Source organism: Ursus americanus, chromosome 23, assembly GCF_024610735.1.
Source record: "Ursus americanus isolate L20-20 chromosome 23, mUrsAme1.1.p, whole genome shotgun sequence".
In the NCBI taxonomy this organism is placed as follows: Eukaryota; Metazoa; Chordata; class Mammalia; order Carnivora; family Ursidae; genus Ursus; species Ursus americanus.
This window is the reverse complement of record NC_142149.1, coordinates 6,796,384-6,808,526: the sequence shown is the minus strand read 5'-3', so window position 1 is coordinate 6,808,526 and position 12,143 is coordinate 6,796,384. Positions and strand designations below refer to the sequence as shown.

General features: G+C 57.2%; 1 protein-coding gene across 1 annotated transcript in view; it reads left to right on the top strand.

The window, feature by feature from the left end:
• The window catches only part of TTYH2 (tweety family member 2), a 39,074-nt gene extending 27,209 nt beyond the window's left edge, over positions 1-11,865 (top strand). Inside the window, exons 8-14 of the mRNA XM_045814292.2 lie at positions 123-178; positions 453-545; positions 772-864; positions 2,487-2,629; positions 3,279-3,464; positions 3,955-4,033; positions 8,341-11,865. Coding sequence (XP_045670248.1) covers positions 123-178; positions 453-545; positions 772-864; positions 2,487-2,629; positions 3,279-3,464; positions 3,955-4,033; positions 8,341-8,421 — 731 coding nt within the window. The 3' untranslated portion in view covers positions 8,422-11,865. The remainder of the gene's footprint in view (positions 1-122; positions 179-452; positions 546-771; positions 865-2,486; positions 2,630-3,278; positions 3,465-3,954; positions 4,034-8,340) is intronic.
• Positions 11,866-12,143: the final 278 nt, after the last annotated feature.

Sequence of the window (12,143 nt, the reverse complement as noted above, 5' to 3'; positions counted from 1 at the left end):
CTCTGGGCCGTCTGTTAGAAGCGCCCTCCTTGGGGAGTTTGAGGACTGGCCTGGCCCCGGAGGGCGGTGAGGGCCTGGTCACTTGTGAGCTCCCGCCTGATGCTGATGCCTTTGCCTTGCAGACGTGACCCGTTACTACCTACACTGTGGTCAGAGCGGAAGCAGCCCCTTCCAGCAGGTACGCCCACCCTGCCCGAGCCCCCTCAGTCAGCTCGCCCCCCCCGGACCCCAAGTCCTGGCACATGTAGGTAGCTGGGTGCTTGTCCCTTCACTGGGAGGCCCACGCTGCTAGTCTGGGGACCACACTCGGAGTAGCAGGAAGCAAGAGGACTGTGCAGCGCTCAGAAAGCCCAAGAGACGCGGGGCAGGGCAGGAATCGGGGCAGGGCTGCGGGGGAGCAGCTCCCGCGGGAAGCGGAGCCTCAAGGCCGGGCTGCGGTCTCTCCCGGCCAGGCGCTGACCATCTTCCAGCGCTCGCTCACCACCATGCAGCTCCAGGTGGCCGGCCTGCTGCAGTTCGCCGTGCCCCTCTTCCCCACGGCCGAGGTAAGGCGGCTGCCTCCCACAGCATCTGTGCTGGAAGAGGGGGCGCCCCAGCTGGACCCTGACATCCCTCCCCCTGCCCGCACCTCACCCCTCCTGAACCCCGGGGCTTCACAGAGCCGGGCTGTGGAGCGCGCTCCCTGGCCTCTTTGCACACGCTGCTGCCTGTGGTTTTAGCCACACTGTCGGCCTCTCGGCCTCTCTGCGTGTTTGCCTCTTGCTGCTTCAGAAGGACCTGCTCGGAATCCAGCTCCTGCTAAACTCGTCGGAGTCCGGCCTCCACCAGCTGACGGCCATGCTGGATTGCCGAGGGCTGCACAAGGTGCCGGCGTGGGCCTGGGTGGCAAGCGGGACGGGGGTGGTGGGGGTCGGGGGGCACCCCGGCAGGCCACACTTTCCCAGAGAGCAGCCAGTAGGGGCTAGGAGAGTGACTGTCGGGGCTCCCTGCGGGCCCCGGCATGACGTTGAAGCCGGACAACAGGAAGGCGGAACGGGTGTCTGGCTTCTTGATTCTCCCAAGTAGCTAAGACAGGGAGAGTCAGTGAAAGGTAGCAGGGGATGGGGGCTGGGATAGGAGGATTGGATCAGGTTAGCTCTAGAACACTGAGGGAGACCCTGACCTACATGACGGAGGCTATTTTCCGGTGTCCAGACTCCCGGCCATCTGGTCAACCCGTCCATCTCCCTGGCTGCGAGTGGACATCCCCTGCTCATTGCCAGGGTCACCTCTCCAAGAACTTGGAATACCAGACAGCCTCAAATGCAGGGAACATTCTGGAAATATGTGCGCCCCCCTCCCCCCAAGCAGTAAGCCAGTGCACGTGGACACTTCTCACAGCCCATGCGGATTTAGCACGAAGGGTCGTAGGATGATCCCAGCTGCCATTTGTTGAGAACAAGTGTTCACCTTGTTCTGTGCAGTTTATATTAGGTGTCGCTGTTAATATTGTGAAATACATGTTATTTCCCAGGCAGTTTTATAGGTAAGGAAACTGTGTGCACGTGTGGGTGGGTGGATGGATGGATGGATGGATGGATGGATGGATGGATGACTAGATAGATAGATAGATAGATAGATAGATAGATAGATAGATAGGTAGATAGGTATAGATCTATGAAGTGGCTCACCGAAGGTTCCAGAGCCGTCAAGTCAAGGGCTTCGGACCCTGGCACTCTGACTTCGGAGCCAAGAACACGTACCCTCGCTCCCTCCGCACCACCCACATCCAATCCTTCGGCAAATCCTAGCGTCTAGACTCTCAAATGTATCCTGAATCCGTCCACTTCTCTCTCTTTCCCCCACCTCTACCATGATCCGAGCACCACCTCGCTCCCCTGGGTGACAGCCATGGCCTCCTGACTGCCCCCCCTTCTCTTGCCCCTTAACCTCCCATGACCTTTCATTCACAGCAGCCACAGTGGTCTTTGGAAAAGCCAGCTGGGTCACATCCCTTCCATCATATCCCATCACCTTCTGATCAAATGCAAACTCCTCACGTGCCTGCAAGGCCCGAGGCCTAGCGTGGCCTGCCACCACTCCCTCCTGTCTCCTGCAGCCTTTTTTCTCTCCTGAACATGCCCCGCTTGTCCCCTTCCCTCATCTGCGCAAGGCACAACCCACTCCTTCTTGCCATGCTGGTCTTAGGGTAAGTGCCCCTGCGTCTGGCTTCCCCACCCCGCAGCTGTGTCTGTCTCGCTCAGAGCTGACCCTCGCGTGCCTAGCACACAGTAGATGGTCAGCACCTGCTTATGGAGTGAACCCAAGAACCCCTTCTGTTGGGCCCAAGAGTGTGGACCCTTCATGGGCCGTACAAAGTGCTCGGGGTGGGGAAAGGTAGGCGATCCCCAGCCCTGGCCTGGGGAGATGAGCCGCCGGAGACCCGCTCGGACCCCAGGCTGTGCCCCGACCTGCCTTCCAGCCACGTGTCCCTCCTCCTCCTGCAGGACTACCTGGACGCCCTTGCTGGCGTCTGCTACGATGGCATCGAGGGGTTGCTCTACCTCGGCCTCTTCTCCCTCCTGGCTGCCCTGGCCTTCTCCACCATGATCTGCGCGGGGCCGAGGGCCTGGAAGCACTTTACTACCAGGTGGGCTGCCCGGGGGCTTCCTGGAAGAGCTTGCAGGAAGCTCTGCTCTGAGACTGAGCCCAGGGGTGACAATCTGGGATGAACGATGGCAGCAGGGGGCACGGGTATTCAGCCCCAAGAGGCTGGATGGATTGCTGCAGAAGCTTCCCTGAGAGTCCAGATAGGCTCCCAAAAAGAGGTTCCAAGGGGCGTTGCTGAGGATGGTGACAGTGTCATACCACAACCAGGCATCTCTTGCTTGTCCTCTCTTCCTCTGCAGGACTTTGTGGTGTGAGATAAGGAGGGCTCTGGGTGCTGGAGGGGCACCCCCAGAATACCAAGGATAGGTTGTAGCACTGTTAGTGGGGCACCTGCATTCTCTATGAGGACGTAGAGATGAGATGGTGTTTCAATGCCTATGGATAGACCAGACAAAAGGAAGCAGAGCAGGGAGGGTCATTGTCATGGGGTCAGCACAGTGGGCTGCCTGGAGGAGGTGGGCATGAAGTTGGGAACTGGTGGAGTGATCTGAGTGAGACAGGGCAGAGGAACCTGAAGGGGACCCATGTGGCCAGAGAGTCCTGGGAGCAAAGACTGGGAAGCAGGCCAGGATCCCGCTGCCTCCGAGCCTCGGCCCTCACAGCCGACTCTGTCCTGTGTGTGGTTCTAGGGACAGAGACTATGATGACATCGACAGCGACGACCCTTTCAACCCCCAGGCCCGACGCATCGCCGCTCACAACCCGCCCCGGGGGCAGCTCCGCAGCTTCTGTAGCTACAGCAGCGGCCTGGGCAGCCAGACCAGCCTGCAGCCCCCGGCTCAGACCATCTCCAACGCCCCGGTCTCCGAGTACATGTACGGCGGGGCTCCCCGGGTCTGCCCCCACCTGCCCCCTCCCAGGGAGCTAGATCCAAGGACAGAATGTTAGGGTCCAGAGAGCCGGGTTGGGAGGAAGGCATCAAAGGCCAGCAGTGATCCCCCCACTGCAGCCCCAGGGCACCTGGGGGGAAGGCCTCTGGGGTGCATCTAGCCACCCCATCACCTCTGCTGGAGGAAGAACCCCTGTAGATGCCAAGCCTTTCACCACAGACCCTCAGGGCAGATCGCAGGGCCCAGGAGCTGCATTTCTCCAGCCCACACTGGCCCCTCGCCCCCCAGCGGCTGCTTCCCCCCCCCCCCCCGGGCCTCCCCGAGCGCTCTTTCCCTGATAATTCCTACCCATACTCCCTCCGTGGCCCGTGTGCATCCCCCGGCTTGCACATACACACCCCCGGGCCCCTCCTTTAGAAACCCGAGCACCCCACCCCCAGGCCTCCCCCTGCTGAGCTCTCCCCTCCGCCCGCAGGAACCAGGCCATGCTCTTCGGCGGGAACCCACGCTATGAGAACGTGCCCCTCATCGGAAGAGGCTCCCCTCCTCCCACGGTAACCTGGGCTCTCCGGGCAAAATCACAGCTGTGGCCCTTGTAGAGAAATGATTAAAGATAAGACCTCCTGCCAATCCGGTGACTCCGCTCCACAAAGGGAGAAAAAGATGAAACAGTTTAGTTATGGGACCAGACTGCCACGCACAGCACAGGCAGTCCGCTGAAGACACTGCAGAGACAGAAAGCTCGCCCTCACCCCAGGGCAGCCTGCCCCCAAGCAAGACTCCACAGCACCTTTGTCACACCAGGCCATCCTAAGTACCTGCTAATTAGGGTGGCCATCAGTGTCCCTAATTGCCACAGTGATAGGGGCAGTCCTCCTCGATGCTTACCTTCCAATGACATGCCTCCCAGACCCTTAAGAAAACATTCCTGGATTGTAAAGCTGGCAAGAGCCCAATTTAGCCTTTAAAAAGGTTTATATACATCTCAAAGGGACTGAGAAATAATTTACAGTAATAAGTTTGCTAAACGAAATATTCTAAGAAGAGAGCGTCCCTTTTTGCTCCAGAGAAATTGTTAGGTTCTCGATGGCGTTACCCCTTCACCCTGGGCTGCAACATGGAGCCCCTGTGGTGGCTGGGACATCAGCCTCCCTCAAGCCTGCCCGGCTCTTGCCGTCCCTAGGAATGTGCCCACGCCCACCTGCAGCCAGGGAATCGGGACGCTGCGTTGGGGCAGGAGCCGGTGGCGTGAGGGGGCGGCATTGGAGAGAAAAGGCTCTGTCCTGTCCCAGGGGACAGGACTGCAAGTAGAGACAGTAGAATGTGGACACAGACTCCCGTGCCAAATGCCTGGGTTCACACCCAGCTCGTGGCTTAGTACCTCTGTGACCTTGGACAAGCGCTTCGCCTCTGTGTGCCTCGGTTTCCCCACCTGTGGAATGGGGATGGTAAGAGCACACACCTCACGATGGTGGCGAGCGTTGGAATCTTGGTCGCTGTAAACGGGGGGAGGCCGCTGGTACTCTAAGAGGGAGATGCTGATTTTACCCCCTTCGTCCTTACGCCCACCTTCTCCACAAGCTACGGTATTTATATGAAATGGGCATGGGGTGGGGGTGGAAAACAAGGTCGGACGTCTGCGGTGGGGATGGGTACGCAACAGAGTTCTGGAGCCAGGTGTCTGTCGGGGGGGGCGCCCCTGCCTCCCCCTGGCTGGACAAGGCGTTTGAATTTGGGGGTTTGGAAGGGGCCGTCCGGCTGCTGCACTGGAAGGGCTGGACTCCAGGACATGGGGTCAGTGACACATGCCTGGGCCCCGAGAACAAGGCACACAAATCCAGTGAGTCAGCACCGAACACATGTGGTGCTCCCGGGAAAGAGGCGGAGACCCAGCCTCTGTCATCAGCAGGTGCGCAACCTGCAGGGGGGGCTCAGGCAGGTGGCCTTCGAGCCACACCTTTGAGCGGGTTCCCACTCAAGGGCAGTTTGGCCCCCAGGTGACCCTTGGCCTGTCTGTAAGCAGTTTTGGTTGTCACAATTGGGGGGCCGGTGCTACGGGCATCTAGTGGATGGGGGCCGGGGCCAGAGCTCAGCATCCTACCGCACACAGGACAGCCTGACCAGAAAGAATAATCCAGCCCCAAATGTCCTCAGCGCCGTGGTTGAGAGCCCCTGCTCTGACCAGCCCCCCATCTTTCCCGCCATGATCCCACCTTACTGTTTTTGCCCAGAGCACCTCACCTGCTGTCTTACACACAGCCCGAGACCCAGGACTAGCCCTTGCTTCCTGGGGTCCTCAGGAAGGGACAGGGGGCTGGTCGGAGCTGGCAGTTCTCAGTAGGTACCTCTTAAATCCCAACTTGACTTTCTCTACCCAGAAGCCTCCTGGATTCCTTTTCCTCCCCCCAGCTGCTATAGACCCAGGAATGCAGATTGATTTTAAAAATCTGAGCAAAACATAATTAGGGGGAAATCTGCTGTGAATGAGGAATTACTCCGTGCACAGTGATGCCAAGTAAAAATGATTTTTGGATTACCGTCTGTTCTGAAAGATCCAGGCCACTCTCTCTGCCATTAGCAGAGATCATCGAGAGCTGGCCTTATCTGCAAGGCTCAAGGACAGAGGTCACTTTCCTCCCTGGAGTTAGGACCTGCTCAGGGACTCTCATGGCTTTGGCCAAGTTGGCTGCCCTGCCCCACCCAGCTCTACCTACCCTGGGGTGGACCCCCCCCCACCTCCTGCCGTGCAAGGGGCACGAAGAGGCATCGGTGGATGCTGCTGACCAAGGAACCCCCAGCATAAGCGTGCAGACTTCCACCCCAACAACAGCACGGCTGGCCACTCCCTGCTGTCCCCCTGCGCCTGCTCTAAACATTCATCGGTACTGGGCAAGTGGCAAGTGTGAAACGATTGGATGGATCCCTCCCTCTGCCAGCCCCGTTTCTGGGACAGACACGGGGATTTCACTCCAGGGGCTGATAGCAAGCAAGGCAGTCAGAATGAACGGCCTGTTCCATTGGCTGGAAACGTGCCTTCGCCCAGGTCTACCTTTGAGGAACCCCTCATGTCCACTCCAGCACCATGTCCTAGACTTGATGGACAAAAATGACCCGGGCAATTGTTAAAAATACCAACACCAGGACTTCACTCCAGAACCCCCGAAGCGGATGATGCCAGGAAGGCTCCTGGGAAGTTCTAAGTGTATCAAGCAGCCAGAGGACCCTCCTCATCAAGGACGTTTGGAAATAGCGCTTCAAGGAGATGCTCCACGCGGGTGTGCATCAGAATCACCTGGAGGACTTGTTGCAACACAGGCCACCCCCCGCCCCGTTTGTGACTCGGGGAAATCTGGGGTGGGACCCGGGGCTTTGCATTTCTCACGTGTTCACGAGCAAAGCAGAGGCTACAGGTCTGGGAAGCCCCATGGAAAACCAGGCTTCCTCACCCGCCACACTATGGTGGGCCAGGTCATACTGGAGGAGGGGCCTGTCCTGGGCTCCCTGGGATGTTTAGCTGTATCCCTGGCCTCTACCCCCTTGATAACACCCCCCCCCCGCTCCCTGCTCCCCAGTTGTGATAACCACAAATGCCTTCAGACATGGCCAAATGTCCCTTGGGGACAAAATCACGCCTGGTTAAGAACCGCTGGGTTAAAGAGTGCCAGCAACCATCTCCACCCCTGAGCGCCCACTGGCTGGGAGCATGTGTTCCCCCTCTGGTATAAACGGCCTGGACCTGAACCCCCCCCAAACCTTCCCTGGAGCCAGGAGACACTTAGGGTCCTGCTGACCCCTGCTGCTCCATGTCAGCAGACCAGCAGCATCCGGAGCCCGTTCAAATGCAGAAGCAGGGACGCGTGGGGGGCTCAGATGGTTAAGCGTCTGCCTTCGGCTCAGGTCATGATTCCAGGGTCCTGGGATCAAGCCCCGCATCGGGTTCCCTGCTCGGTGGGGAGCCTGCTTCTCCCTCTCCCTCTACCGCTGTGCTCTCTCGCTCTCTCTGGCAAATAAATATATAAGATCTTTAAAAAGAGAGAGAGAGAGAAATGTAGAAGCAGGTCCTGGGATATGAGATGTGATGTGGGGAGCCCTATCTCCCTCCAAAGCAGCAGCTGGCTAACATCTGTCGAGAACTTGGCATTAGGTAACTGTTTCTCCGACTTGGCTGCATTTGGAAGAGCTTTAAAACAATGCTGGTGGCACTTCAAGATGCTGAATTTTATGTGATGTGGGTTTTACCCCAATGGAAAAAAAATACTGGTGGGAATGGCCTGGGCATCAGGATTTTTTTAGACTCCCAGGTGTCTGTAATGCACAGCCAAGTTTGAGAACCGCCGTGTGAGGGGTGTCACCTGTCTGATAGCATTCCATCCTTCCCTGTGACTGCTGAGGGCTCCCGGGTCCCTCCTGTGGATGGGGAAACGGAGGCTCACAGAAGTTGGAGAGCCTCAGCCCAGGTCATGGGATGTAAGCTGCGTTACTGGGATTTGAACGAGGGTCTCTGAATCTAGGGCCCTGTGCCGTCAGCCCACTCACGAGTGCACTGGTGCACCCTGACGCTATCCCCGGCGTCGGTGTGCCCTGGAGGGGTCGCAGCAGTCATAGCAGGGGGAAGGTGGCTGGTCTGTGTGTGCATCTTGCATTTGAGGCTGGGAGCCAGGCGTCCTGATGGCCCCAGGGCTGGAGGCATCACCAGCGACAAAGCCTGCCCAAGCCCCTCTAGCGTCTCCACAATGCCTGTGACAAAAACTAGCCCCGCTCCCACTCCCCGAGAAGCTCGCGCACCTTTGCGAGCACAGCGTCTGGTTTAGCTGTACCGTGTGACCCTGTTCTGACCGTACCCTCCCCCTGTCTCCCACAGTATTCTCCCAGCATGAGGGCCACCTACCTGTCCGTGGCGGATGAACACCTGAGACACTACGGGAATGAGTTTCCAGCCTAACACACTCGCCGCAAAGGTTCCTGCCTCCTTGATCCGTTTTGGTTTTTAACGAATGCCAACACAAGCTGCGTTTCTTTACTAGAAACCAAAGGCGTCTGGAGGCTGGGTGCAGGACTACGGGATCAGCGGGCTGCTATGCCTGCAGATGGCATCAGGGAGAATCAGCCTGAGCTCGGCTGAGATTTCCTGACCCAAGGCCCAGGCAGACAGAAGACCCGTGACTCGGGCCGGCCTCTCCCTCTTCTGCCCTCCTGTCCACGCTGGCAACGCCCCCGGGTGCTCGGCCGCGCCAAAGGTGTTGGAGAGCCGTGCAGGGGGTGGCTCCAGGGCTGGGGGAGCCACAGCCACATCCCCGGCAGGCTTCCGCAGGGGGACCCGGTGGGAGTGTGGGTGACAGTCCACCCACCATCTGCCACTCTCCCCTGCCTCTCTCCTCCATTCCAGAATCGATGCTGTGAGTTTGTTCACGACAGATAGGGACAGTCTCAGGTATTAATAGACACTTTGAAAGCGACACTAACTCTTGCCCCACCCCCACCCCCAGTGTTTTCAACATTTTGATTATCCAAAGATTTGCAACTCCTAGCACATCCAGTTTTTACAAGGGATTTGGGGCTCGTTCCTTACGCCTGGGTTGCGTACCGTTCTTCTGCAGGTTTTGCTGGCGTCAGCCAGTTCTTTGAAGATCTGGAGGAAGGGAGGATTTTTAAGCAAAGTCAGTAAGACCTGCTGTCCCAGGCTGCTGCTTGACGGGGATGTGGCTTCATCCCATTCAAGGAGGGAGGCCCTTTAAGACAGAAGAGAAGCTAAAAGGGACAGCTGAACGCACTCCCCTGTTCTGGGGACTGCCCAGGTGAACCTCCCCTCCCTTTTGTCTTCAAGCAAGTTTGTCTTAAAGGTTTTAGCCAAGTGGGACGGTCGTGTCTTGACCTGAGACAGGCCTCTTCCCTCACCCCCCCCCCAACCCTGTACCCATCCTGTTGTCCTGGGCCCCTGAGCTGCCCCTGCTCCATGAGAAGGAGCTCGTTGGCCAGGAGGGAATAATGACCCACCATCCTGCCTGCTGAGAATCCAGGCTTAGGGTCTCTGGTGCTTCTAGTCTCCTGTCAACTCAGAGGGCACAACACTGACGCCCCCGCAGCCTTGCACACCCAAAGCCAGGGACACGGGGTGACCTGGCTGGGAACAAGGGCTCCATTTCCATCTTCGATGAGCCACTTTCCCATCAGAACGCCGACAGCAGGGCGGCTCTCAGCGCCCAGCCAAGCCTCTGTGACAGAACAGGGCCCCAGGGCAGCCCGGACTCTTGCCTCACCTGCTTTAACCTAGAAGTACCGTGTACCATAAACACGTCTCTGTATGGTCACGTCGCATGCAGATAGGAACCCCGCGACGTCAAGATGTTGCTTCTTAACATTTGGCTGTTGGCAACTGTAGCGTTTTTAATGCATGTAAACTAAACTAGAATCTTTTGGGTGGTTCCTGAAGGAGCCAGGTGGGCTCGCCTCTGCTCAACACATGCGGGCCCTCGCCTGGGGAGAAATAAACTACTTGTACTAAATCGCGTGCTCCGTCTAACTTCGTCCACCGCGGCCGTAACGAGGGTGCCGCACGCTCCCTGCCGGCTGGGTCACGGGCGGGAGGGCTTCTCCGCGGATCTCAGTGATTTAGGGCAAGGACTAAAAGACAGGCCTTGGCGCAAGTGGCAGAGCCCAGGTGTCTCACCCAGAGCCCAAGCCAGGTTCCTCTGGACAATTCTGTGGGGTTCGGGCGGCAGTCACGTGGCAGGCCACGTTCCCCAGGTGGGGCTGACGGCTACCCCAGCTTTGCGCTCTGTACCTAAACCCTGTCTCCATGGGGCGCCTCTCCGGGCAGGGGCACCCGAGACGCTCTGTGCCTGTGGTCCTTCGCCCTGTTAACTTTAACAGGGTGCGGCAGCCTAGGCTCCCAGAATGGACCATGTTTCCAGGAACTTCCTGAAGGAAGCAGCTCCTGGATCCTTTGGGAGCACTTGAGGCTTGATACAGAGGGCGGTACAGCAGAACATGCCAGGCTCAGAGCTGCTCACCCCTCAAAGCCGAGCATCAGAATGAGGGTATTTCTGAAGTAGTGATGTTCCCCCCAACCCCACCTGGCAGCACAGGCGCCTTTCTCCCTCATCTCAGGAGACCGAGAGCAGTGGGAAAAAGGCTTGGAGCCACGCAGAAACCAATCTGATTTTTTCTTTAAGATCTGTCTATTTATTGTAGAGGAGAGAAGGGGCAGAGAGAGTAGGAGAGAGAGAGAGAGAGAATCTCAAGCAGAGCCCCCTCTCCGCCTCCTAGAGTGCAGAGCCTGACGTGGGGCTCGATCTTAGGACCTGAGCCAAAATCAACAGCCAGACAGATGCTCAACCAACTGAGCCACCCAGGCGCCTCCCCCTCCAAATCTGATTTTCTGAAAGGTAATTGCATTTCAATACTCAAATGAGATTCACTTCGGGGGCATTCGTTGTCTTTAGGATCTGCAGAGAAAACCGAGTTGTAGGTGGGCCCTGCGTGAAATAGGAAGGAGGCCACGTGGGAGCGTGCACAAGCTCGAGGGCGGTGTGGGTCCCACGTGTGTCATCCCGAGGCCTGCGTTCCCGTCTTGGGTGCACCAGTCTCTCACTCGAGGGAAAGGAGTGGGGGGAATAGGCCTTTCTGCCAAACATGCAGTCGTCCACCTGCCAGTCTTACCGTGTCTGAACATCTCTGAACAGCCTCGACCCCAGACCCAGGAACCCACTCCCAGGGGCAAAGTAATGAACTCCATCAGGCCCCCTCTGTAAGCAGCAGAGCCTCTGCCAGGAACAGGGGTGTGTGTCTGAGGCTGTCATTCAGGGCCACCTCAGCCATGTGGGGCAGTGACAGAGTGGTCCCCACTCCCAAGCTGACTCATCTCCAGTGGTCCTAAACTATGCTGTGCTGTGCATTTTCCCTCTTCCAAAGCTTCAAGGTCTCATATTTCAAAGCAGCAGGGGCAATACCGCTGCCTTTTGGCTCTAAACTGCTGATGTGGCAACACTCGAGGGGCCCTGTGCGCCCACGGACAGATACACCCAGATCAGGAGCCTTTACCTTCCTTTCTTCTCCCTTTCAAATTTCTACTTTCCACCTTCAAAAATGCATTGATTGCTTAGCACAGGGGCCAGCAAACCACTGCCTGTGAGCCTCGTCTGACCTGCTGCCTTGTATGGCCGCTGAGTATAGCTTTTATATTCTTTAATGGATTTTTAAAAAATCAAATATTTGTGGGGCGCCTGGGTGGCACAGCGGTTAAACGCCTGCCTTCGGCTCAGGGCATGATTCAGGGCATGATTCCGGCGTTCTGGGATCGAGTCCCGCATCGGGCTCCTCCGCTGGGAGCCTGCTTCTTCCTCTCCCACTCCCCCTGCTTGTGTTCCCTCTCTCACTGGCTCTCTCTCTCTCTGTCGAATAAATAAATAAAATCTTTAAAAAAAAATCAAATATTTGTAACTGACTTTGACAGTAGAGAATACTAACTCTGAACCTCAGTTAAATAAAGTGTTGCCCCCCCAAAGAATTCCATTCTTCTCAGTAATAGACCTGTATGACAGAAAGATTATATAATATTCAAAATATAATATTTTGAATTTTGTTAATCAAAAATGTGTGGGGATTGTTTTCTCCCTTATCATATAAGTAGCTACAAAATGTCTTTGATTTTCTTCTTAACATGGA